The sequence below is a fragment of the Strongylocentrotus purpuratus genome, unplaced genomic scaffold (assembly GCF_000002235.5).
Source record: "Strongylocentrotus purpuratus isolate Spur 01 unplaced genomic scaffold, Spur_5.0 spur5_scaffold_9, whole genome shotgun sequence".
In the NCBI taxonomy this organism is placed as follows: domain Eukaryota; kingdom Metazoa; phylum Echinodermata; class Echinoidea; order Camarodonta; family Strongylocentrotidae; genus Strongylocentrotus; species Strongylocentrotus purpuratus.
The window spans coordinates 27,542,829-27,565,655 of NW_022145615.1; the positions used below are offsets into that span (position 1 = coordinate 27,542,829).

General features: G+C 37.4%; 1 protein-coding gene across 1 annotated transcript; it reads left to right on the forward strand.

Moving 5' to 3' along the window:
* The first annotated feature begins 4,099 nt into the window (after positions 1–4,099).
* LOC115920708 lies at positions 4,100–7,557 on the forward strand. The gene is made up of 3 exons (XM_030977188.1): positions 4,100–4,252; positions 5,196–5,550; positions 6,511–7,557. Exons 2-3 carry the CDS (start codon positions 5,250–5,252, stop codon positions 6,651–6,653), a joined length of 444 nt encoding a protein of 147 aa, XP_030833048.1. The 5' UTR covers positions 4,100–4,252; positions 5,196–5,249; the 3' UTR covers positions 6,654–7,557.
* The last annotated feature ends 15,270 nt before the right edge of the window (positions 7,558–22,827 follow it).

A 22,827-nucleotide genomic window follows, 5' to 3' on the forward strand; every position in this document is an offset into this window, starting at 1 on the left:
TTTCCCTTTTATTTTTTTTTGCCACGGAAGGGGGCCCGTTTTTTGTTTTTTTTTAAACAAGAAAAGAGGTAAAATTAACGTGTTTTCATCTGTGTTTTTGCCACTGAAGGGGGGGGGGGGTAAGTCAGAGCGATGCGGATAAAGTATCATGGCGTACATGACCGGACAGCCGGGCACCTTCACACGCTAACCTAACTATCCGCCCAGTAGACACCATGTATAAGCGCTCCGTGACAGTAGCTGGTAGCGTATTTTGTTGTTGATGTTTTATATTTTGTCTAGTAGTAAGGCCGGAGAGAAGGAACCGCCCGAGCTACACTACAGATCTAAACCTAAGAAGGCCAATTTCACATACGAAACATGCCAATATTAATGTCTCCGACGGTTTATTCTTTGAAATTAGCAGACAATAAAACGAAGAAAAGAAACATCAACGTCCTCTCATTATGATGAGGGTGTATTAATTATATTCGAAATTATCTTATCGAAAGGGGTGGAAGTAAGGAAATTGCAGGGGATCGGGATCACACTGGCAACAACATTGGCACATGAACAGCAGATAATTTCTCTTGGGAGTTCAAAGATCAAAGATGTCAATGCAATCTTCAAAATAAACGTATGATTCGAATTGCCAGACGTGATTTTCTTAAAGAGATGCTAAAAAGGGGTTCTATTCTCCAATACCCACACATAAACAAAATTGAGGGGGGGGGGGGGGGGGGGTAACAATAAAAGCCCCCGTCTGCGTACGCGCCTGGTACTAGATCAACTGATGAAATCCATATTCCCAAACACCATAGTCGTATTTTTCAAAATAATATTCGTTTTACCGGCCCTAAGCTTTGCAACGATTTACCTGAACCTATGAGGAAATCTGTATCTCTGTTAAGCTTCTCTGGGAAGCTTAAACAATGTAACATTTTAAATTAAAGTGCATAAGTACTAGCCCTCTACCCGATTAGGTAGACGCAGGCGCGTACGCAGGATTTTTTCAAGGGGGGGGGGGGGGGGGTTTTAACATTTATAAATCGGTCCGAAAATTTCGCAACGACTCAGCCAGCCGCTGAATAAGCGGGGGGGGGGGGGGGGGGGGGGGAGGTACGGGGGGGGGGGGGTAAGAGGACACATTTTTTTTTTTTTTGGTCCCAAAAAAATCGCAACGACTCAGCCGACCGCTGAATAAGCGGGGGGGGGGGGGGGGGGGGGGGGGGGGGGGGGGGGGGGTAAGAGGACACTTTTTTTTTTTTTTTTGGTCTCGAAATTTGGAAATTTGACATTTTGCTCCGTTGGGGGGGGGGTAAGGTCACCTTTTTTAGGTCGGCCATGGGAATAATTTTTTTTTTTTTTTTTTTTTTTAATAATTAAAAAAAAAAAAAAAAAAAAAAAAAAATCCAAAAGGGGGGGGGGGGGGGGGGGGGGGTTTTAGGTTTTTTTTAGGGGGGTTTACACACAAAAAATTTCCACGCGCCTGGGTAGACGAGTGTGTATGTATATTGTATAAGGGGATGTGTTGTATGGATGTGTAAGTATATATATGTTGTATGCATGTGTATAATTATGTAAACATACATGTATAATAATAATAACAATATTGAATATTTTATATAGCGCACATATCCACCCTGCAGGGTGCTCAAAGCGCTCCGATATTACCCCGGCTCTGCTAGGCTACCGATATCGGTGCTCACGGCATTCAAGGAATTCCTTCCTACCAGTTCCCATTTACGTCACCTGGGTGGAGTGTGGCAAATGTAGATCAATGTATAGGCTTATGTTGTATAAATGCATGCACTTGTAAAGAAGTATATATATATATATGCAGTCAAATATTTCAACATTATACCCTTTACCTATATCTTGCCATTATGTTGCTTATGCATGCGATACGATACACTCCATTGCTACCATGTTGCAGTCCTCTTCTTTTCCTCTCTTCTGTTCCCTTTCTCCAAGCTCTCTATCCTCGATCCTCTCCTCCTTGCCTATCCCTTTCTTCCTTTCTTCTATTTATAATGTATATTATGTATTTGTGTATTCGGGCGTACCCATTACAAGCTTGTAAAACAAGTTCTTTAATTATATTATGTTCCTACGTATAAATCGTATTGTTTGAACAGATGTCAAATATGTTGTCAAATTGAATGGAAGAAAATAAATGTTCATGTGAATTGAATTTGAATTGAATTGAATCGATTTGAATTGCATATAACAACGACTTGCATTGTAGGTCCATAACCATCACAATAAACACGAAATGTTGGCAACCCTATCAAGGCAGAGGATGACATGAAAACGCGTTATTTAGTAAGATATGCTACGGTGTCATGACATCATTTCTGCACTAGTAACGAAATAGAAATTTAAAAAAAAACGGAGGTGTTTTGACGAACACTGTATGTTATCAACAAGAGAGGGTGACATTTATGAATAGAATTCACGATTCTCGAGTCAAGACTTGATGTGTCCCGATATATACAATAAAACATAAATTGTGCTTTCTATTTGTGTTATTAATGTTGAGCTATTATGACATGGTATCATGTGCCGAGAGATATATTAGGGTGTTGAAACCGTGCCCAACCATTAGCAGACGCTTCTAACCAAATATATGGGCCTATAATGTAGAAAAATTATTACAAATTTGAATATAATTCTGAGTCATATACAGTTATAAATGAAAACATGTTCGGTATTCGTGGTGCTCCATGATGTTAATTTTTACATTAATGTCCAAATCATTAATGATCTGATTAAAAATTCATAGTCATCACCATCAGTTACAGGAAGTAGGCTAGTTATATACTTTCAAACATGCATCATAATTATAAGCGGTAATTAATTTTCTTAATTTGATCGAAACATGTAGGCGGTCGTATTTTCTCACCGAAATCGGCTACCACAAACGCTCAGTTGGTTTTGCATACTGTTATTTTGAAGTAAAAGAGAACATAAATCTCAAGAGCAAAAACTCAGCTTGAGGGTCAATAATTAATAATCACTTTTTACCCTTACTCATTTTTCCTGTATTCGTTCATATAATTATGCATAGTGCATATCACATTATGATATAAGATATGTATTTACAAATTGCTTAGAAATTTGTATAATAGTGCCTTAGCAAAGTCAAACGCAGTAGCTGTATTCGAATATGTAACTGTCCAAAACCTTTTAAATACCAATTTCCATTTATTTATACAATCAATACTTTTTCTACCATTAGATAACATTGCCAACAAAGTTATCAAGTGAGTAGGCCTATATCCATACAGATCCATGAATGTATAAAGCGCCAATATCTAGTTGCCTAATCAAAGGCGCTGATGAGACTGAAAAACTACCAAAATATATCATGTTCATGATTCTAACTGGGAAAGATAAAAAGCAATGACTAATTGTAAGCAATCTTACATATAAAATTATTAATATGAACACATTATCTTTTTTCTAATTTAGAAGAATGTGTCATATTGTGTATGGTTTTGTTTTGATGGAATAAGAGGAGCGGGCGCTAGGAGCATGCAATGGGCAGGGGGCGATTAAAAATAGGCACATAGAGAGAGAGAGAGAGAGAGAGAGAGAGGGAGAATGTGAGGGGTTATACAATTTATACAATTTATGAAGCTATAAAAGGGATAAAGAGGCGACAGTTCGAAAGCAAAATAGGGACAAGAAACATGTAAAGATCGAGCTCTGAATTTTGATATAATTGAGTAGGCCCCGAATGTTAAAATATATTCCAATACATGTCGTCCCTTTTAACTTTCGAAGCTTATTGAAGGACGCTGATTATCCATTACTGGTCTACTTGCTCCAATAAAAACACTCTGTCAACGATTAAATCATGTTGATCAAACATATGTAACCATTATGTTCAAATTTTCTGATAGAATCTCTCGGGTTGAAATTCATAAAACACACCACACGTGGGAAGCACAATACTATTCCCAAACTTTATTTCACAAATGGTTGTTCAAACCCCCAAACGCTCAAAGGTCCCTTTTATGGTGATTCAGTCACCCGTGGAGGGCATTCATTCCGTTTTTCTATTCAGGAATACCCTTTCGTGCAACACACTACTTGTTTACATGGTGTTCGGTTTTGAGAGTTCAACGTGTACAGTATATTGTGCAGGTGTTTTAACTACACATTCACTGAGTATTGCAATCTACTGAGTTGGCCTTAATCCTTGGAAATACATAATATACATTGGTGTAAATGGTAAAGCAGAATCCTGTGGAAAAGTGAGAAAGAGGTAAGCTATTTCATGAACTCATCTCGTACTGCAAGCTGCATAACATATACACTCTCTTCATCATACTCCCTGATAATACTGAGTTATCAAACGCTGTGGAGATATACAGTGATTGCACTATAATCGCATACGGTGAGCGCACTATAATCGCACACAGTGAGCCAATAATAATTGTATATACCGTAAAGTCCGTAGTACGTGAGAATTATTATTGCGATTATAACAAGCAGAGGATGTGAGCAAAGCCTGAAATAGTAGAACTTATTAGAACCTGCTATTAGATTAGCAGTATACAATGTATATACAATTATCCTGAATATTGCTTTTAATTGTTTCACATCAAAAGCTTATACGATAGATGACAGCTTCAGTCTCTGATATAAACGCCGGTATCAAGGGTTGTTCCGCTGAGACTATACATGTCTGGCTCCACTGACCGCTTATAGTAGTATAGGAAGGTTGACAAATGTCAGTTTTATTGAAGAATTGCCCACACCAGACAGATATTTCTGTCTATGCAGGGAGGTCTTATCATAAATCAGAATTGTACACATGTAAACTTAACTATCTTGACTGTTGAATTTGCGGCACTTGACAGCCTTCCAGGGTGGAAATGCCTGACTATAAACAGGGAGATATGTGACCTTAAAAGTCTCACCCCCTGCTATAATGATGCAGGGAGAGTTCCACATGTATGCGATTCTGACACCTGAGCATCCTATCAAATTTCGTTTCGCTCAGTAATGGAGTATAATGGGGTTACCTCATTCAAAATAATAACATAGGCCTATATTTAAATACAATCCTTAATTTCAATACCTTCCCGTTTCTTATTGCCCATACAAAAAGGACGCGAGATATCGGTTTGTAATACGAACCTTCAAGATATAAAAACCTACACCTACCCTCTTGTCTATGCCTTATATTTTCTTCTAAATTGCAGTTCATATTCGAACATCTCGTCATCATTATCATCAGTCACCCTCTCGATCGCAACATGGCCAAAAGAACTAGACTCAGCGCCGACGTCACTCTCCGAATGGCAAACCAGTTCGAAGCCACCAACGACAGTAAAAATGACACAATACGATCTTTTGGTGACACCCTTAATCTCGACAAGCTTATCATAAAAAAGGCGACGACCCTCGGCAAGAAGTCATCAAATCTTGAAGGTGCAATGCAACATCTCCTCAACGAGTGGGTAAACGAACACGGGAGCGATGACGAAGCGGCTAAGAGGCTCAAGACGATCCTGACAAAGAACGGGTATTCAAAAATGGCTGACGTCATCAAAGAAGGTTGGTATATGAGAGGGATGCCATCAAGGAATATTATGTTCTTATTTTAAGAGTCAAGAAGAAAGCAGTCAAAAGGTCGCATGCTCAACAAATACACCCCTGCCAGTTAGAGAGCTTTAACATTCTATTGAATGTACATGTAGGCATCAAACATAAGACATGGAAGGAACTCTGATATATATACAATCAATATGTAACCTCTTTTAAAGCATGTTTTGAAGTTCCTGCTTTCACTTACAACTTGTTCAGTTAAAAATGATTTTGTTGTTGTTGTTGTAATGGAATTTGAAGTTATTCATGATGCTAATAGGGAAATAGATATTGGAATGAGAAGCAGATTGGATTTCTTGAAAATATATCTTCATGTATTTATTCTGTAAATCATGATAGAAATATAACCAGAGGCAGATTCAAAGGGAAGGATGTACACAGCGGTCTATACACATTTCAAACATCTTAAAATCTTTCAACAACAACAAAATATATTTATATTTCAAACATTTTAGTACATAACCCTTTCCCCGTGAACAAAATTTCAAGGCTATATAGGGGACTGAATCAATAGGCTTGCACAGCTGAAAGAACGTAGATCGATAAAACTAAAGTACGGAATGCTTTGGGGTTTGAAATCCTCAGATCGCCTGTACCGACAGTAGCGTTACACATCTTCTAATAAGTGTGCATGCAATTACAATCAATAGAATTAGATATTATTAAATGAGGAAACATTATTTCATTTTTGAAAAGCGACTTTAATTAAGACATTATACATTTAGCTATATTAATAATTTACAAGAAGAATACTGTGTCTGTCATTCTAAACTATTATTATTATTATTATTATTATTATTATTATTATTATTATTATTATTATTATTATTATTATTATTATTATTAAACTATAAGTCATTCCTCTAACAATATTATCTGATCTTTGATCCCTTTTGTCTTCTCTTGCAGAATCGACCAAAAAGTCATCAAAACATAGCTGCCAAGATCCCCAGCAGCCAGCCTCTACAACAGACAGAATCATCACATTGGTCACAACAGTAGTAGTCGCTGTCCTAGCCATCACCTATATCCATTACAGAGACTTCTCTTAGAGACACTCATACTCGATTCTAGCGCTGAAGTGAACCTTTTTGGTACTTAGTCGAAAGGAGTATATTCGGTGTGGATCAGAACTTGCATGATGGCGCTATATACCTGGGAACACATCTAGGAGATGTATCGATTTGCAAAAAATTGATAAATTATTGCTTGAAGAACTCAAAGCAGTGATAGTTACAAAGATGGATGAATATAAGGTTGATCTTTAACACTCGATTATACGAGCCTGTTCGACTGAAAATGTGCTTGAAGCATTGGCTGAAGATGTTGGATGGAGACAACAATTGAATGAATTGATGTATTCCATGGATATATGTATATTCAACTAGAGACAGTTTGGTGAAAGTCGTTTCATTGTTAACTGAGTTAATTAATCCAAATGGAATCTTGTTCTCCAAATGACATGCTCGATGTCAAAGTTTTTGTGTAGTTCTAGGTGCTAGGCTGTTTTCAAAATCTTGTTGTATTAATAATCAAATATTAATAAAAAATTAAGAAAAATCAGGCAGGTATTTATGTCATTACAATAGTAAAAGGAATCATGAAGTATAAATAAGATGTTTTTGTAATGTTATTGATATTATTCCCGTTTTGAAGAACTTATCTGTACCCGGTTATTCTATGATTTAAACCCGCCGCTGGGTTGCAATCTGAGTAGCTCAAACTTAAGTTGAATTTCACAACATAGTTTAGACTTATGTCGAATTTAGTCCCTTTGTTAAAACGTGACTTAGTTTCAGCATTTGGTATAACCGAATTAGTAGAATAGAGACCATTGTGTTTAAGAGAATATGACGTATGATCTTGAATCCATAATAAAATATCAAATTGACTGAAATACTGCAACACGAGCCGCAGAATGAATTGAATAAATGAACAAATACTAATGGGAATTTCCATTCAGCTTAATGCCTACCGATGTCTCAACCTAACTAAGGATATTGAGAGGAAAACAAATTCAAGAAATTGTGGAGTAAATGTGACATACATGTAGTATGTACTTTATAAGTCATAATAATCACGAATCCCTATAGCACGTTAACAATTAGGTGGGCCTCGTGAGGTTAACTCTTCGCGGTCGACCGCTCAGGTATCAATTTCTGTAACTAGGTAAAATCCTGTAGCGCCAACTGCAGTTCAGTTTTCTTCTTTGTCTCCTTCTTCCCCTTCTGCTTCTTCTTCTCCTTCATTTCCTCTTTTATTTCATTCTTCTTCGTCTTCTTTATTTTCTCCTACTTCTTTCTCTTCTTCTTTTTCTTTTCTTCTTCTTCTCCTTGTCTTTCTTTTTCTCCTTCTTCGTTTCCTTTTTTCATTTCTTTCTTTATTTCCTTCTTCATTTCCTTTTTTCATTTCTTTCTTTATTTCCTTCTTCTTCCTCTTCTTTTTACCGTTCTTCCTAATTTCAACCTACTTTTTATTTTCTTTTAGATTACAAAAATAAATAAATATTGTATCAAACAAGCACCACGGACCTGATGTTGCTGAAATTACAATTTTGTTGAATAACTACCGATTCAACTTCAAATGATAAAATGCAATATTAAAGGCTTACATGTATGTCTTCTAATAAAATGGATAAACAAACAAACCCATTTTGTGTTGCTTGTTACCTGTTATCCTGTAGAAAAACTGCGACAGTGCGAATATACATATATATATATATATACCATAACATTTTCATACTTGCCTATTACATGTATCAACATTGTAGTCTTTCGCTTTTGAATCTTGTTGTGATTTGGATGTGAAATTGGTGGTGATAGGTGGTTATTGCTAAAACAAACCTTGTATTGTTATGTGTATGTAACTCCAGACCAGTGAGGCCTGGATCTTACCCCCGTGCTCTTAACCTGTTTAACCGTAATGGGTTTCCAAACTTAATTTGGTCAATTTAAATTATGAATGTTGCCAGTGTGCAATTTTTCTTATTAGTACAGACCCGCTAATGCAGAAAATAATTATATTGATATAAATTTCTTGATACGAACTCTTTATAATATATTTTATTTCAAAAGCAGTTTGTCGTATTCTTCTTAAATCTTTATTCTATTCGTTACTTCAATTTCTGCAAAAGTAACTCATCAAGAGACAGGAATTCGGTTGCGAAGGAAAATTGTTCTTATACTCTATAATGCCCACCAACAGTTCTAGTTAAAGTAATACCGAATACCGATAATGTAATTTGTTATATACACTAAAGAACAAGTGTGGAATACATATTTAGGCCATACCAAATACCTATAATGCAATTTATTATAATCTGTCAAGGATAACTGTTGAATATATACGATGTGTCGTACATAGACACATGATTTATTCATACAGTTTCTTAAGTAATTATAAAGTAAATTACGATGGGCAATGTTTTCCAATTCACGTGGGACATTGAACAAATTGTAAACATCTTGAATGTATCTTATCGTTAAATTGGTGAATTATTGTGTAAATCCATTTGTACACTGTCGCTCATAAAGGTGGAATATTTTTTTTTTACCCCAATTTATGGAATTATTTTAAAAATAATTTTAAAATAATAGATCTAAATAATAGTATGCATACTCAGATTTTATTGAATAACAATTTGCCAATGTGTGTTTTGCGTGACTGCTAAAGCATATGTATGTTACTATGCTTATCAGCTAGGGGACCTACGCCATTAAGTCATAAATGACAGTAATGAGGATTAATGCCCCACAAAAGGGCACTAATATAGCACATCGACACGGTTTTGATCCTGGGGCCTCACAGTTACGAGACCATTGCTTTGTCACTGAACCATGACTGTACGCAGCGGGGGCTAGGGTAGGGGGCAGTTTCCATAAATAAAAAAAAAACACAGAAAATGCAATAAATTTTCAATAATTTATTGCATTTTACCCCAGTTCCCAACATAAAAAAATCTTCTGTGTGCCCATGCCTTGAGCCATAATGCATGGCCGTCCAGAGGATTTTTTTATGTTGGGGACCGGAGTAAAATGCAATGAATTATTGAAAATTTATTGCATTTTCTGTTTGTTTTTTAATTTATGGAAACTGCCCCCTACCCTGGCCCCCGCTGCGTACAGTCATGGTTCAGTGACAAAGCAATGGCCTCGTAACTGTGAGGCCCCAGGATCAAAACCGTGTCGATGTGCTATATTAGTGCCCTTTTGTGGGGAATTAATCCGCATTACTGTCATTTATGACTTAAGGGCGTAGGTTCCCTAGTTGATAAGCATAGAAGCATACATATGCTTTAGCAGTCACGCAAAACAAACATTGGTAAATTGTTAATCAATAAAATCTGAGTATGTATACTTTAATCTAGATCTTTTATTTTAAAATTATTTTTAAAATAATTCCATAAATTGGGGTAAAAAAAAAATATTCCACCTTTATGAGCGACAGTGTATAGTTCGCATCCCTTTGCGCAGGCGCGGATCCAGGATTTCTTAGGGGGGGGGGGGCAAATTTGAAATTATGCGAGCCAAATATTGGTACGTAATGGTGACACTGGCAGTGGCAAAAACGTTTTTGTTTTTTTGTTTTTTTTTCTTGTTAGGGGGGGGGGGGTAGACAAAAAAAAAAATCCCCATCACCACACTCTTACATGCAGGCCCCGCTGAACGTTTCTCGGCGGGGGTCAAGGGGTGGAGCCCCTGGAAGCACAGGGGGTATTGGCATTTAATTACTGTCAGATGAGCATATTTTGATACCTTATTAATTTGTGACATTGGCAGGACACAAATTGGTGTAGGGTCTACGGGGGCAGAGCCCCCTGGAAGCTCAGGGGTTTTGGGCAATACATTACGGTCAGATGGGCATATTTTGATACCTTATTTGTGACACTGGCAGGTCACGAATTGACGTGGGGTCAAGGGGCGAAGCCCCCAGAGGCTCAGGGGTTTAGGGCAATACATTACGGTCAGATGAGCATATTTTGATACCTTATTTTTGACACTGGCAGGACACAAATTGGGGTTGGGTCCAGGGGGCGGAGCCCCCGAAGCTCAGGGGTTATATACATTAAAGTATCGTCAGATGAGCATATTTTTATACCTTATTTGTAACATTGGCAGGTCACGAATTGACGGGGGTCCAGGAGGCGGAGGCTCAGGGGTGTTAGGCAATAGATTACGGTCAAATGAGCATCTACGGGCCCGCCTTAGGGCACTGTTTGGGTTCAGGAGGCAGAGCCCCGGAAGCTCAGGGTTTTAGTCATTTAATTACGTCAGATGAGCATAATAATTATACCTTATTTGTGACACTGGCAGGTCACTAATTGGCCAGGGGTCTAGGGGGCGGATCCCCAAGAAGCTCAGGGGTTTTAGGCATTTTATAACGGTCAGACAAGCATGCAGGGGCCACCTAAGGGCCCCTGGTTGGGTCGAGGGGGCAGAGCCCCGGAAACTTAGGGGTTTTAGTCATTTGATTACGTCAGATGAGCATATTTTTATACCTTATTTGTAACACTGGCAGGTCACGAACTGGCGTGGGGTCCAGGAGGCGGAGGCTCAGGGGTGTTAGGCAATAGATTACGGTCAAATGAGCATCTAGGGGCCCGCCTTAGGGCAATGTTTGAGTTCAGGAGGCAGAGCCCCGGAAGCTCAGAGTTTTAGTCATTTAATTACGTCAGATGAGCATAATTATACCTTATTTGTGACACTGGTAGGTCACTAATTGGCCAGGGGTCTAGGGGGCGGATCCCCAAGAAGCTCAGGGGTTTTAGGCATTTTATAACGGTCAGACAAGCATGCAGGGGCCACCTTAGGGCCCCTGGTTGGGTTGAGGGGGCAGAGCCCCGGAAACTTAGAGGTTTTAGGCATTTAATTACGGTCAGATGAACATAGTTTGATACCTCATTTGTGAAACTGGCCGGACACTAATTGGTGTGAGATTCAGGGGGCCGAGACCCCAGAAGATCAGGGGTTTTAGGCATTAAATTACCGTCAGATGAGCATCCAGGTGCCTGACTTCGGGCCCTAGGTGAAAACCAGGGGGCAGAGGGGTTCTAAGGTATTTAATCACGGTCAGATGAGCACATTTTTATCTATTTTTTTTTTGGCCACGGAAATTGGAAAATTACGTCGTCAGATATTTCGTTAAGTGGCTTTGGGGAAAGGGGGGGGGGGACACTTTTTTTGTGTGCTTTAGCACACACAAAACAATTATTTCCCCTTTTTTTCCTTCTTTTTTTTTTGATAGGGGGGGGGGGGCGCCCCCCCGGCCCCCCTGGATCCGCCACTGCTTGGCCTGTCAGATTGGCCTGTGATATCTTCAAACATATTTGGGATTTCTATTTTATCTTGAAACATTGGTATGATTATGTTACTGCCAGTTTGTAAATCCAGTTTAAAAGTAAACTTTTTTTGGGGGGATCTAAGGGACCTAAAGCTAAAGGGGAAGGTGAAGGGGGGGGGGTGAGCTTGAATCGAACTAGATGTGTGCACTCGTGCGTGAGGGAGGGTGTGTGATCGTGTGTTTGTAAGGAAATAGGGAAGAGAGAAAGAGAGAGAGAGAGCGAGAAAGAGGGAAGGAGCGAGATAGGTATGCTAACCTGTGAGTGTGTGTGTGCATGAAAAAGCAAGACCGATGGAAGTTAAAAGAAACCTCAACCCAAGAAAAAACTTTAGTTATTCGAAGAGATTTATTGTATTCTTGCTCATTAATCTACAAGATTCCCCACTAAAGTGTATGAGAAAGTCATTCTTTGGGGTTAGGTTTCCTTTAAGTTAGATGTAGCTACAACAGTGCCTATTACATAAAACGAGAGCAGGTTGTGACTATGTGGTGTTAGGAAACCTTCACGAAAAAAATAAATAACGGAATCAATCATAAAAGAGTTAATAACAATGTCTTTATCTCTCCTCATAATGTTGGCGCCAATGTTGCATGATCTTAACAATAAACCGTTTAAAGGTATAGACCAGTTTTGGAAACGCCCCCCTCTCCAAACAATGAAATGGAAGCTCTTATTACCAATCATGTGAAAGAATATGATGTTTTGACTAATACGTGATGATACAAATTTTGACGGGAACTTGCCGCCTACTAATTGATATATTTGATAAATTATCGTATCGATCTGGCCCGGATAAATATTGCGACGGTTAGATTCTGAATTTTGAACCGTTCATTCGGCCATTTCAACATTGAACATTTGGACATATATTTCTGGTCGAAGTATTGCCATCTAAACATCTGAAGGCAATATCTAAACAATATTGGATGGATATTTTGCACCCAAAACCCTGGCACCACAATTTTACCACTACTATACCGGTCTATATCTTTAAGAATACATTTCATTCTATGCATACTCCGTAATTAGAGGTGTCGTGGTCGAGTGGATATGTCACCGGACTGTCATCGGTCCGCGGTTTGAGTCCCGCCGCGGCACAGATGTCCTATGGCAAGACATTAATCTCCATTTGCCACACTTGACCCAAGTGATGTAAATGGGTACCTGGCAGGAATTAATTCCTTGAAATGCTAGAGCGCCGTGATGGCAGCCACGGCTAAAGCCGGGGTAATAGTTGTGGAGCGTCAGGATTGTCAAATTTGACAGACATGAGCGCTATACAAGAACTATTATTATTATTATTATAATCATTATTAATGTTTTATTCTTGCCTTATCATCTCTGCACTATGTTGTTACCAGTGACTCAGAAATAATGTCAGAAACATCTGTGTCTTTTGCAGAGGCGGCAAGTACCCTTAACGTGCCCCCTTTTTATATAAAGGAAAGGTGCCCCCTTTCAATTCAGATAAGTGCCCGTTTTTATTTCTAATAGGTGCCCATTCCACATTCCTATAAGTACCTCTTATCATTTCTGATAAGTGTCCCCTTTACCTATGATAATTGCCCCTATTCAAATCTCACATGTGCCTATTTTTCTTTAACAAGTGCCCATTTCTTTTATTATGTGCCCCTTCCCCTTCTGATAAGTGCCCTTTTTCATCTTTCATAAGTACCAATTCTCAACTCCGTTAACTGCCCACTATTATTTTAACACGTTCCCCCTTTTCCTCTCTAATAAGTGCCCTTTTTCCTTCTGATAAATGGCCATTTTCTTTTTTAATAATGAGCCACTCTTTTCCATTCACACAAGTGCCCCTTCAACTCTATAATTGCCTCTTTTCAAATCTGTGAGGTGTCCCTTATATTTTGACAAGTGCCTCTTTTTTCTTTCTATACACTCTTTTCATTCTTAAAAGTGTCCCTTTTCAATGAGTGCCCTTATTTAGATTTGAGAGTTACCCCCTTCGGTCTTTTGGCATAAGGCGTGACGTGACAGAAGTATGGTTGTCTAAACACCTCCCTGTAATGCCTCAGCAATTTACTTATCAACCTGGATTTTCCTTGGTAATTATATGACTGTGCTGCCAATTTGCGGAGTAATTGCGGAGCGCCAGGAGTGTCAAGTTTGACAGACACGAGCGCTATAAAAGAACCCACTATTATTATTATCATTATTATTATTAATGTTTTATTCTTGCCTCATTACCTCTGCGCTATGTTGTTATCGATGACTCAGAAATAATGTCAGAACCATCTGTGTCTTGGATTTGCCTCGTATATGCTGCCAATTTGCGAAGTAGTGAGAAGTGTATACAAATTCGGGGTGAGTAAAATCCATACAGAAATTCATGAAAAATAAAATCATTGTAAAAATGTATGGATCGACATATATGTATTTCAACAGTTGATGTAAATTAAATTTTGCAAAGTTTTATCATCATACGAGTCATTCATTGTCCATTCAATATATTGTGTTGAATGATGCATAGCCCCGGAAGTTAAATAAGCTTCTTGCTTATTTTTGCAGTTTAACATCATTCTGCATCTGGGTAAGGCTTTAGTTTACTCAGCTTTAAAAAAAAGTTAAAATACGCATTTGAGTAATCGAGACAAATATTGAATTCATGATAGGCGCTTTCCCCAGAAGGAACACAGAGATTTTTTTGGTTATTTTTTATACATTTTGGTCTTTACAATAATGCATATTCAAGTAGAAAGCTTGTGATTATTATGACATGCAAAAACAAAATCACAAGTATTCAAGTTATCACTATGCGCCGTGTGTGATATATGTTATTCGCATACATAGCATACCGTCTGCTGAAAGCTAGAAGGGTGATAACTGTTTGTTAAAAGTATATGACTTATGCCCATCTGGTTTAAAGTCTATGCTATTAGGTTGGTGTAATACGAGTAATCAATTAAACACATACTAGAATGTTTCAATTCGAGAACCAAGAAAAACGCCACCTTTGATGTATGATATTTTAAAAAGCTATTACATTGCTCTTAAAATGTGATTAAATCCACGATCATTTGAGCCATACACTACTCTGTGCCATGCAAAGCTGTATCAAAATCGGCCATTTAATTGTGTAGATCCGCCCAAGTTCGATTCACAAGCAACAATTAGTGTTATATTCAAAAGCCAAATTGGAACCAGTTATAAGACTTTGGACCCATTTCGAAAATTGAATACTTTTACAATAAATATTTGTTTGTATTTTCATTAGCAGACGTGTACGACAATATTATAATGAGCGTCACAAATTTATTAACAGTAGGGTTCATTAAAAACACCGCTTAAACTTAAAGTGATAGTTGAGGTTTGTTGCAGAGGGTGCTACACAAAATCATTTTTATGTGAAATAATGAAAAATTAAGTGTCAAATTTGAAAGAATATACAATTTAAATGACAAAATAATCTTTTGTAAATACATGTATTTACCATTTCTATTATATTTGTGGTGCCCCACAAATATTCGGTAATTTTTGAACGAGCCGTTGGAAAACGAGATAGCTTTTTACGTTTTATTTCAGCCAATGCCAATATTGGCTTTTTCTTGGCTTTTTTCGTGTTGGTTATAATACGCATTATTAATTAATTAATTAACAGTCACCGTATTTCTTTGAAAGTGGAGCTAAATTGGTATGATCGTATTCAATCTAAATCCATACATATTGGGGACTAACATTACCTTCATAGCAATTTTAGGTTTTAAAAGGGCACTAGAAATAAGAATAAGAGCAATAATCATGCACTTTGAAGGCATACGCGGTCTTTAACAAGAACTCAACTATCCCTAACGAGGTGTTGTGGCGTGCGCCTGTAATCCAGCTATCAATTGAACTTACAAACTGATTCAGCCGAGGACGCAGGTTCGAAACGAAACTGAGTCACGGCTTTCGGATGGTGCAGTTAAAGGTCGGTCCCCAGACTTAAGAAATCAACAAGCCACACATATCTTAGCCTTAAATAAATTGTTCATACCGATTGAGAAATTGCCATGGTTTGGTTCTTTCGTAAAGTTGTCTATACAAATACTCGGAGCCGTTCAGAGGGGTTTAAAAACAAAACAGATTAATACAGATTGCGTTGTGTTTCGCGTCTATACAATTTTTCTGGTGTTGAGGTCTTTTATGACACTCACAAAACATTCTCGTTTATAGTTGAGACTGACGTCATTTTATGTTTAAGTCAGTGCATAAAACGGTATGTTTCAAGTCAACACCGTTACAAAAATTCATGGCACGACCATTAATGTTTGATATCACTTCTTCTTCTTATCGAGTCACTACACAAGTCCCATCCAGTGGTCCACACAGGCTTTGGCACGGCAATTCACGGCTTCCAGGTCATCTTGGGTGCATGGCTCTGGCAGGAGTGGGCAGACTAGCAGGTGTCTACATTTTATACTTGTATTGGATTTTCTTACAATTTTCGTCAGTCAACTCCAAATACCGTGAGTACACTTATATATCATATTTATTGATACATTAAAGATCATTGGTTTTTAAAAGAAAATCTTTTTAGTTCAAAATATCATAGTGACATACGTCAAAATACACCCATCTCCTAATACAAAAAAGGCCTAACTTATTTTCGCTGTAAAACCCCAATAGATCCAATTCCTTCATAAAAGATAATTTCTTTTGCATAAGATTTTGAATTGAACTGAATCGTTGTCAACTTTTTATCTCTAATACGTCAGTCACACCGCCAAACCGAATCCAAACCAAATCCCCACCGACTCCAAACCGACCGAATCTTCGCCATTCGGGGTAACGTAATAGCTTAGTTCGGACTCCATTTCATTCATTGAGCAGTCTAAAAGTGTTTTCATCTACTGCCCAATTGGTTTAATGCGCATTTAGTCCAATTCTCAGTTTGTCTTTCGTGTGACTGCTTGGTCTATAAGGCCTTTTCTTTTAGTCCAAAATACATTTGGTCTACTAAACAGCACTTTCAATTGTTAAAGATGGAGATTGATAATGTTGGAAAAAATGATTTTACAATGCTCGTAATCTTAAGCAGCAAAGTTTGTATCTATGTAAATCAATTGACTAGTTGGGGGTATTAACGCACACTGATGAAAACTATTGCTATTCGTTTTTTGTTTGATACCGGGCATGTGATCTCTTAGATTTAGCAGCGTTTATTCTAGATCGAACGGAAAACCTCGTGAATTGCACATCGAGCGGTCAAGACTGGTCGGTTTCGCGGTTCTCGGTTGCATTCTTGACCGTAGTCTTGGATGCATCATGGATGCCTTCTTAAAGTGGATTGAGGAGCATCTCGTCTTGGAGGCATCCTGTAGCTTCCGCCGAGATCGTGGCTCCCAAAGTGGATCTTCATCTTGACCGCTACATCGATGATGAGAGCGTCTATATGCTCTCCAGCGGTCTGCGTAACTCCGTTGATACGAAGACATCGACGACGGGAACGCAGATCCTGCCTTTCCAGGGCGGACTCCAGGTCTTTGATCTGCAATTTCGGGTTGTTAGAGTCCGCTGATATTCGGTCAATCATATCATCTCTATGTTATCCTCTTCAGGCAATGGGGTCTGATCGATGATCATCTGTCCTAACAAAAAAAGTAATTACATATTTCTATTGTGGCCTCTCTATAGCCATATAAATTTAGAGACATCGCCTGCTTGTGCAATTCATGTCCATACTGTGATCTCACACATCTCAGCAGCGTTCGGAGAGCTCTTCAGGTGCTATGCCGGGGCTGTATTTAAGCGTTTTGTAAATTATAAAATAGGCTGATCAGTCCTTTCGGCCCTCTCCTCCCTCCTTTTTAGGTACCTTATTTCATTTTCGGAATTATGAACCTTATTTCATTTTTGGAATTATGAACCCTTTTTCATTTTTGGAATTATGAACCCTTCTTCACTTTCGAAAATACGAACCTTCCTATTTTATTTTCGGAATTACGAATCCTATTCCATTTTCGGAATTATAAACACCTTTTTATTTACGGAATTATAAACACCTTTTCATTTTCGGAATTATAAACACCTTTTTATTTTCGGAACTATGAACCCTATTTCATTTTTCGGAATTATGAACCCTATTTCATTTTCGGAATTACGAACCCTATTTCATTTTCGGAATTACGTATCCTATTTTATTTTCGGAAATACGAACCATCGGAATAACGGACCTTCGGAGTAACGAGCCTTCGGAGTGACGAGCCTTCGGAATTACGAACCTTCGGGATTACGGACCTTCGGAGTTACGGACCTTCGGATTTTTGAACCTTCAGAAAAACGACATGTAACCGTATAGAACAGTAACAGCAAATAATGCCTTCATGTACAATGGACCCACATTTTGGAATTCACTTGAACCTACTCTGGAAAATGCTTCTACATTGTATTCATTTAGATTTTACTTGAAATAGTTTCTTTTAAAACTATTTCAAGTGAGTAAATGTTGGAAATGCTATTTGTATATTGCTATGAGTATTTCTTGTGAAATTCATATTACATAATAAAGCTAGCTTCAGGCGCGGATTTTCAAAGTTGATTTTCCCCTTTTTTCTTTCTTTTTTCTTTCTTTTCTTATATTGTTTATCCGCCAAAAAGGGGATGGGGGGGGGGGGTACGGGTCAGCTGTGGTCCCGCCTGTATCCGCGAATGTTGTATAACCCGAAATGGTTTTAATTGATGTAATAGTTTGTGATTCTCTTTATTTCTATTCTTTACTATCCTTCTTTCTTAGTATCCTCTATATTTCTTTCTCCCTATATATCTCTTTTCCAACTATAATGTTAGTTTCCTTTTCTCTCTCTTTCTTTCGTCAACCTTTCTTGTATGTTTGTAAGTATGTTATAAAAGGGGACCTATAGTATTACAAGCTTCGCTTCTCTTATGAGTCCCCACACTCTCTCTTCAACTTGAAACAAACAAGATTTTTTTTTTCTTTCTCATTTGATGATACAGTCTATATTGTGTAGTAGTTATTAACATGTTATAATTGTGACATTTATACTTGTTTTTTCAATTGTACTTTATTTTGCACTTATTGTGTTAAAATTATTTGAGATGTGTGGAAATAAATAAATTAACTTAAAACTTGAAAAAAAAAAAAAAAAAAAAAATCACAAATCGTAAATACGGGCCCACCGAAGGGTTCAATGTCTTGCTTCAATATAATGTAGTTATCATTATATCAATACTGCTTGTTTTATTGATTTCATTTTAAAGAGGTATGCATAAACTACCTAATTTCGAAATTCCTGCTTTCCAGATATTTGTAGTGCTAAAATCACAGCTTGAAAACGCCTCTCTGGTAATTGTGACAGGCTAATTTGTAAAGCAGTCCCATGTGTAGCCTTTTTTGACGTCATTCAATACATGACGTTGTTGTTTCGCGGTTGAGAATACATTTTTAAATGGCACGTAGTAGTTTTTGCATAAATACAAAAAGAAATAGAAAATCAAAACTGCGTCCTGGATGCGTTTAACGTTCTCATTCGATTCTCTTGTGATTTCATACCGTCTTCGCTGACAATTTTCAATTTAGTTCGTGAGCACTTTTTATACCATGCTTTGTATCATATATTAAATAGTGCTTGATTTTTTAATAACATACATCATCTTTTCCTTACAATATGTGAGTGTACTACGGTTATTGAAATCCCTGTTGTGTTTAACGATGTTATCTTTTCCTTCTTCGCTCGACTAACATATTACATTAACCTTTATTTCTAATCGAATGCACAGTACACTGATGTTAATAATAAACATATTAAGATAGACAAAATATTAAAATAATTATTTTTATGTACCCCATCCACTTAATAGCAAGCAATGGCGGGATTAATGGACGACGACATTCTAAATGACGAGCTATTTAGAAAGATAGCCCCAGAAATTAACGGCGTCACTCCAGAACAGCTAAGCGATTATCTGTGGTCCGAAGTTTCGCAGGGTTCCAACGCTCGAAATTTGAGTTCTGACCAACTCGAGCCGTACGTGACACTTCTTCGTCAATTTGTCAGAAGATATGGCAAAGATATAAAGAGCGCGTTGAAACTGCATTTTATATTCCTGGAGAGAGACATGGAGCCGTGTGCTAAAATCATCGGAAAAGGTATATGACGTCCTATCATTTCTGCTTACAAATCTATTTTTAGGCTTTCAAAAAATTAAACAACCTTATACCTTGATTTCTTTACCAGTTGATTGCTCTCTAAAGAATGAATTGATCGGTTTATTATAATGTTCAATTTTACTACAGTCAAATGAAGTTGAGAGAGTTTGATAAGAGAATTCATGGTGAGAGAATAGACCCAGGAGGGACATTCACCAATTGTATGATTTCTTTTGATATTTAATTCCTTTAGATTTAAGGGCGACGAATATTAAGGAGGCTAGAAAAGGCTGAGAATTACATTTTGTTGTTTCTTTTTAGAACTGAAGAAATATGGGATTATCGTTCCTAGCCGCGCGGATAAACTTATTGACCGGCCTTCTAACCTACCCTCTCCTCCTCATGACACACCATAGGTATGATATAATCAACTTCTTCCGCTTCTATCCGTCTCTCTCTCTCTCTCTTGAGACATCAAATTTGAAAACCTGTTATAGTACCAAAATATTTGCAATACGGCTAAAAAACCAAAGGCAATTCATATCTCGAAAAATTGCATACGATTGTACTTCCTTTTGCCCCTCTTTCCTATGCTTTGCAAACATAAAATACTGTATACAGCCATGATTCTTTGAGATTAATATTCTTTATTACCAAAAATGTTGATGATGATACATCTACTACCACTACTGCTACTGCTACATTGTACTAGTACTACTACTAATAATATCAATAATAATTACTGCATGTGGTTTTGTAATGAAACGAATAAAGAAAACAACAAAACAAAATGCAACCTTATGCCTCGATTCCTTGACCGTTGCTCTCTAAAAAATGAATTGATCGGTGTATTATAATGTTCAGTTTTACCACAGTCCTATTAGAATTTTATTCTTTAGATCTCTGTTTTTCGATAATAAACAGGCCTTAAAAAGCGTGGATGTTTGTCAAATATTCCTGTATATTGTTATGAACTGGAAGGCAAAGCGAGCAACAATTCTGTCATTTAAATCTAAGTGATGTGATTTAAATCCAGGGAAAACAGTTTTCCTGAAATTTTGAAGTTGAGAGAGGATGTTAAGAGAATTCATGGTGAGAGAATAGACTCAGGAGGGACATTTACCAATTGTATGATTTCTTTTGACATTTAATTCCTCTAGATTTAAGGAAGACGAATATTGATTTCCGTCGCCATGTTGATGCAGCCAGTTAACCTACTGCCAACTGGAGGTTCGCGGTTCATGTATTACGTCTATGGGAATGAGAGAATTTGTGAGTCACTGGGAAAATGCTACCTTGACATGAAATGAAACTAACAACTCACCATATGATAAATCATGTTCTTTAAACTTCTTTATTTTATGTCTCCTTAAATATATCATTATCATGATTATGTAGCAGTATATTTCAATTCAAAAGACTTTAAGCCTATATCATTAATTTTCTTCTTTTATTTAATATTAGCGAATATACATTTCTGCTCAGTTATTTCACAGCTGAGATCTCGTGAGGCGAAATATTAAAGAGAAGGTTGAGTACTGGTAAAAAAAAGAAAATTATTTCTCACAGAATCAAACGAAACTTACACTGAATGTTCAAGATTACAAATAAATGACATGTGCCAAACAATTTTGGAAGAAAATGTATACTGGCTGAGTAATGAGCACAGAAAGACAAGGAATCAAGGTAGTACCAACCCCGACACCATGCGTGTTGTCCCATACATAGCTTTCTGTGTATGTGCTTGTTACTTTACCAAGACTCGGTCAAATTTATCATGATTTTGATGACTCCAGAACCTTGCAGTGCACACCAATACTTACATGCTACATGATCAACTGTTTCTGATCCTTTCCACACCTTTTCTTTCACAATGCAATCGCATTACCAGTACTAAAGTTTATCTTTAAGGTTGCTAGAAAAAAATGAAGATTACATTTCTTTCTTTCTATAGAATTGGCGAAGTCTGGGATTGCCTTTCCTAGCCGCGCTGACGCACTTACTTGCCAGGATGTTGACTCACCCTCTTCTCCTCAGCATGACATACCAGGTATGATGTAATCAAATAACATCTTCGGCTTTTGTTTGTCTCCCCCACTTCACTATCTCTTACAAAATATATAATTAGACATCAAATTCGAAAACCTGTTATAGTACCAAAATGTTTGTAAAGCAGCTAGAAAACCAAGGGAAATCCACGTTTTGCAAAATTGTATACGGTTATATTTCCTTTTGCCACTGTTTTCCTTTACTTTGGAAACATAAAATGATGTATACAGCCATGATTTTTTTTAGATTAAAGGGGCATGTTCCCCGTATTCCAGAGGGCGTTCAAAATACGTACGCGCTGGCGGAAGGTGCTATAGCTGCCAATTGACACCAACAGAATACGGCTCTTACGCAGATGGCATGTTCCGATAACTACACTGGCGGGAACGTGCCCCTTTAATCAATTGATATCAAATGCATCTCACAAATTGCTTTATCGGTTTAAGAATTTGACCGTTATAACAAATGATCAGATTAAAAGAAATTAAAATGTGAAATAATATCATGTATTATTTATCATTTATTGCAGAAAGTTGGAATGTAAACCACTAAATAAGAAATCATTGGCAGTTCCATTAAAATTATTATAAAAAATAAAAAACTGAATAACAGTTCGGTCATCTCTATCTTTCTTACAACGTCTGTTTTTATAGGGTCTGAGACGCCTCTGGCACCTACACCAAGCGACCTTCAGCCTCGTGATCGCCTAGTAGAGCGTCAACAGCAGCCA